This window comes from Belonocnema kinseyi, chromosome 1 (assembly GCF_010883055.1).
Source record: "Belonocnema kinseyi isolate 2016_QV_RU_SX_M_011 chromosome 1, B_treatae_v1, whole genome shotgun sequence".
Taxonomy (NCBI): domain Eukaryota; kingdom Metazoa; phylum Arthropoda; class Insecta; order Hymenoptera; family Cynipidae; genus Belonocnema; species Belonocnema kinseyi.
Genome location: NC_046657.1, coordinates 98,618,681 through 98,624,582, shown reverse-complemented (window position 1 = coordinate 98,624,582; position 5,902 = coordinate 98,618,681). Strand labels below are relative to the sequence as shown.

Sequence of the window (5,902 nt, the reverse complement as noted above, 5' to 3'; positions counted from 1 at the left end):
CCAACACTCGGTATAGGAACAGTCTCCGGCGTTGCCTCCTGCTGACCTAAATACTAAATTGGGGGAATCGAAACCTAAATAGCCAGAGCCACCTGAACCGTTATTTGTTTTAAATCTCTCTTTAATGGAGAGATAGATAATTCTAGAGTACTTGCCCACAACGCCTTTCCACTACGCTACTGATGTTTTTCAAGCAAGATTCGCATCCGTCTCTCTCTCTCTTTCTGCCCCCTTAGGAACTGCGTGGGCCAGCAATTCTAGGAATTGCTAAACCGCGGGTGACTACAGAGCGGTTCTAGTTTATAACTTAAGTTACATAAATCTTTCAAACTTTTTTGAACCTCACCCTGCAAGATTGCCTGAACAGCGGACGTTTTATTAGTTGAACGAACCTTGCCCTATGCTTTCAATGCAATATTTTTAAATAGGCATTGCTAGTTTCATAAAGAAGTAGAAAAGAGTAGAATAGGAGAAAAAGAGAAGGTCCGAGAATAAAAGCATAAATGCTCTAATCATAAAAAATAATAAGAATATATAATTAAAGAAACTATTAAGAAATCTTGAAGAAGACGGTGGTAAATACGCTACAGGAGATGGCAAAGTGAGGAAAAAAGAAAGGTGTAGACAGACTTAAAGGGTACGAGGAGAAGCTAGAAAATCAAAATAAACTAAGTATTAAAGAGGGTTATGCATTAAGAGAATAAGGGATTTTTTGATAATTCAACATATAAAAATAAGCAATAGTTAAAAGAAGTATTTTTTGGAAAGTTGTAAAATTTGATAACTAATGTTTGAATTGGAGAAACGTCATATGATCAAAAAGGAAGTCGAAGAATAAAAAATAAACTTTCACGGGAATACAAGCGGGATATGCAAAAAGCAATGAAAAAATAAGAAGTGGAGTGATAAAAAAAGACGATAAGGTGTAAGAAAGGGATTACTTGAAAAGGGAAGTGGCACATTGTATAGCTGAGTTGATCAAATTAAGTAAATGAATAACATAAAAGAAGAAGGAATAAAAGTCATAATTCCATAACATTTCCCGTAAGGAGAAGAAGACCAAAGGTTAAAATGATGAAATGTGTAAGCGAAGAAGTAATTAAAAAGTGTAGAGAAAAGGGTAAGGTATTTTATGAATGAAAATATAGAAGGTGAAATGGAAGGGGAAAATTCGTATAAGAAAGAATAGAAAGATTTAGAGAAATATTGAAGGGGTTCTGCTAATGAATAGGAGTATAATTTCTTAATTTGCCGATTTCTTCGTCGTATCATTATTGTATTTTTTATCTAATGAACCGATTTTAAGGTAATTAACCTATCTTTATATTTTCTCCTTAGGGAAGAAATAAGTATAATAAGAAATTCTCTTTTCTTGGACAACACTGTGTTGTCAGTGCATTGGTATACAGCAAGAATTAGCATCTTTATCACTATCGTGAGTTATATTCTACTTGGAAACAAAATCACAGTAGAGAAGGCTTTCATGATAACTGCATTCTTCAATGATCTAAAATTCTGTCTAAATCTACTATTCACTTACAGTAAGTATTATTATCTTTAGTATGTCGAACACTATTCAAGAATAATTGAATTTTCTCTATTTTCTTTTAGGTTTGCAACGTATTGCACAGTCAAGTGCTTGCATTGAACGAATTCGAACCTTCCTAATCAGTGAAGAACTACAAAATCATGATATTGAAAACCATGAAAATGTATGCAAGGTTCAGCCTCGTGGTGAATCCACAATATTCGATCTCCAACTAACAAATATATCAGCAAAATGGGATCCAGACTCGAATGAAAAGTCTCTCAAGAACATTAATTTTTCAGCGAATGCTGGATCCCTAACAGCAATAATTGGCCAAGTTGGTTCAGGAAAAACAAGTCTTCTTCATCTGATCTTAGGAGAACTTCCTCTTGAAAGTGGCACAATTCAAACTAATGGAAAAATAGTTTATGTGAGCCAAGAACCATGGATCTTTGCATCCAGCATCAGACAAAATATCCTCTTTGGTCAACCATTGAACAAAAGTCGATACGACAAAGTGATTAAGGTTTGCCAACTGGAAAGGGATTTATCACTTTTTCCTCACAAAGATCAGACAATGATTGGAGAAAAGGGTATTAATTTGAGTGGCGGTCAAAGAGCAAGAATAAATCTTGCTCGAGCTGTTTATGCAGAAGCTGATATTTATCTTCTTGATGACCCACTCTCAGCTGTTGATATTCACGTGGGCAGATACATTTTCGAAGAATGCATTTGTAAATATTTAAAAGGAAAAACTCGAATTTTAGTAACCCATCAGCTTCAGTATCTTCAAAAAGTAGACCAAACTTATGTTTTTGACAGTGGTTCTGTTATAATGAGCGGAACCTTCGAAGATTTGAAACACTCGAACTTAGAATTTTTCTCGTTCGTGCAAAGTGATGATTATGATGAAAAGAAGGAATATTTTGATAATAAAGTGTTGCCTTCAGAATTTGAGACACTAGATATAGTTTCTGAGCAGGAACAAGAAGGTGCAGTTGAACATAGAACGATGGGAAGCCTGTCCAAAAAAGTTTATCTCTCTTATTTTCAAGCAGCTGGAAGTGTTTGGATCTTGATTCTGGTCTTTATTCTTTCTATCTTGATGCCGGTTGTCATCAATTGTGCAGATTATTTTTTACCTTACTGGGTGACTTGGATGGAAGAACATGATAATAACTTATTGACATATAATTTGGAAGGAAAAACAGATGAAAGAAATTTAGGGTCCGATGGTTATTGGTTCATTTATACCTACGCTGGATTAGTAGTCGCAACAGTTGTTATGATTTTTCTTAAACATTTTACGTTCCTTCTAATGTGCATGAGGTCATCGAAAAAAATTCATGCTTCTGTCTTCCAGAGTATTATTCGCACTACGATGGCTTTTTTTCATGATAATGCATCTGGAAGAATTATGAATAGGTAAGGAGCGTGCAATTCATTACTTTTTCTAATTTAATTTGAACTATATTCAACTATATTGACAATTGCATACATTTTTCATAAATTTAAGATAATTGATTAAATTTCAAAAATAATTTCACAGAATATGTGTGAATAATTTATCTAAATTGCAAAGAATCTGGAATATCTAATAAATTCGTTTTTATAAGATAAAATTCTATTGAACTTCACCGATTTAAATTCAATATAGGTGAATAATTAGAAATGAATTTTGTCAGTAGTTTGGAATAAATTGCAACAAATGTAATAGCGATTAAAACTACATGCTAGAAAGCGAAAATTTAATTTGAGGAGCTTCAATGGAACTCTGGTTATTCTAAATAAATCGCATAGATTCTAACTGGATTTTAATTCAATTTTCCAACTAAAATTTGCTTGACTCTAAATTTTCATTTTTATAGATGCTTTCCAGGTCAAAATATCAATCCTGGCAGCTATCTTTTCGATTTTAATGAAATTTAGTGTATTTGTAGTACTTTATGGGTAATATTTATTGGCCAAAGGATCTTCAAAAATTTGAACATTCTGAAAGGCAATCTATTTGAAATTTAAAACGAAATTTATAAACTTGGTAATATAAAAAGTGAATTTATAATATATTTGATTTATTAGGTTCTCTAGAGACATGGGATTGATGGACAAGTTTTTGCCTCAATCCATGAACGATATGTCATCAATGCTAAGCTGCGTTTTTGGAGTGATGATTTTGTCTGTTGTTATCAATTATTGGCTGCTGATACCACTTTCGTTCGCACTGTCAGTTTTGTTTTTATTTAGGACAATTTATTGGAGAACTAGTCGCAGTGTCAAACGTTTGGAAGGAATAAGTAAGTAATATTATAGAAATATAAACTAATAAATCAAGCAAAACTAGAATACTCATTGCGAGTCCTAAATATAGGCTTAGGAATGTGGTATACGCAAAACCATCATTTTAAATAGTTGAACAAACTCAGGAGGGACATCCTTACCTATTGGCAAGAAATCACACCGGCGTAAAAGCCAATTCAGACTAGCCGTTCTCGGTTGCAGTTCGCCAGTCCGGTTCGGTTCTCGGTTGACCGGTGCAGCTCACACTGCGCCGATTCAGCTTACACGATTGTCATTCTCACGCATGCACGGTTCATAGATTAAAGTGACGTGGGTGACGTGTAGCAAGCTCGAGGAACAGCTGACAGGTCTCGTGGCTTGAGCGAGCGCTCTCATTGGCTACGGTTGCGAACGGCACGGTTAAAATTAGAATTAAATCTAAATGCTCGGACCGAACCGGAACCGGGACCGAGTACGCGCTGATTGCCCGAGAGTCCAACCGGACCGGCGAACCGCAACTGAGAAAGGCTAGTCTGAATTGGCCTTTAAGAGGATCCATGCTGAGGTTACCTGAACGTTGGGTCAATATGCACCCGGAACATGCTCATACAATGCCTCATTATTTACGAGATAAAGTATCCTTCTACGCCTAAAGATATAGTAAGTTCTTCATCAAAAAGAAGAAGAGCAACATCATCTAACGAACATACCCCCCATTTTACCAAGAACACCTTTGTAGATAATTGTTAATGCCAACATGAGAAATAGAAGATAAAAAATACACCAAAATGCCTTTCTTAGAATGGAAAAATTAGCTAAAACGAATACAGCTTTCCCAGATTTGCTCCACGAAGATGTTAATCTCTTGACTCAGAACTGTGTACTTTACGAGAGAGTGGTCTCCTTGTTTAAAGAAAATTGAAGTAATGAAACTTCAAACGTCTTAGTAAAACTCGCGAGCGTATGGCACAGCTTCTGTTTGAAATTTAAACGGCGAGATGATAAGAATCAAATGTTCAGTGCGTGTTTCAGCTATATTACATCAAATAAAAACTCACTTCAGAAGTTAAGACACTTGCCTGAAACTCTAGGAAAGCAAATCACACAATATACAAGCATAAACTGTTACCAAAGAGCGCCTTAAACGGCTGGTAAAGTGGGTTAGGTAAAATTCCACCCTTTCTACTCTATCTTCCGGTCTTCAAAAGAACGTCATGTGCCGTTGAAAATTCACCTAGTAGAGAAGAGATTCAAGTCTTTTTGGAGCAAGTGCATAGAGAAACGTATCCCCTAAGTGAAAGCGCTTTAGATATATGATTCTTTTGTAACTGTTGTCAAAGAAAAATGTGAAAGGTCCACATGTAGAGTGTCCACTAATTACTGCTGAGGAAGAAAAGAAAGGTATGGCTTGAACTAAGAACATTTAAGCGCCAGGGCTAGATAAAATGAGCAACTTTCGGTGCAAGAGGTTCACTTGTACACACCAACATTTGGCTAGTATATTTACTACTTTCTTAAACCGGAGAGGAACCCGTCCCGCATGGTACTGATCTATAAAATGAAAGAACTATAGTCCCGCCGCTTGCTTAAAAACCAGTAACAAGCTATTTACTGGCATGCGAGAAGAGAGGATATTAATATCTATCAATATTATAATAATATAATATTATAACAACGTGAATGCAAGAGAGGGTCGGCAATTTGCAGGGAAAACCTGTTTATAGAATAGGTATACAATTTACCCAGGACTCAATCCGGTTTCGACGCATTTTGTCCATAGCTTAGATAGAGGCTTGGTTTGATACCGTAAGAAATTCGGTAATACATATCATGAATTGGTTGTCAAGATCCTTAAGTACCTGGAGTTACATTCAAGAATAGTGAGATGCATGAAAGATCTTGTGGAAGACAAGACTTATCGCAACATCTGAAAAAGACAGGTAACTACCAGCTATGTTACCTATTAAAGGGGGTCTTTCTAGGAGAATTTCTCAGTCTGATACAGTCTGTCAAGTTAAAGCGTGGGTGGCTTTACTCGCAGTCGGTAAGGTGTATCGACATGATTTTGGTGTCAAAATATTAAGAAGAGCTCCCTCT

At 35.7% G+C, this 5,902-nt stretch overlaps 1 protein-coding gene across 2 annotated transcripts in view; it reads left to right on the top strand.

The window, feature by feature from the left end:
• LOC117167351 (probable multidrug resistance-associated protein lethal(2)03659) overlaps positions 1-5,902 on the top strand; it is a 199,681-nt gene that overhangs the window by 168,568 nt on the left and 25,211 nt on the right. For both annotated transcript variants that reach the window (XM_033352230.1, XM_033352223.1), the window contains exons 6-8: positions 1,339-1,541; positions 1,612-2,953; positions 3,608-3,822. In XM_033352230.1, coding sequence (XP_033208121.1) covers positions 1,339-1,541; positions 1,612-2,953; positions 3,608-3,822 — 1,760 coding nt within the window. The remainder of the gene's footprint in view (positions 1-1,338; positions 1,542-1,611; positions 2,954-3,607; positions 3,823-5,902) is intronic.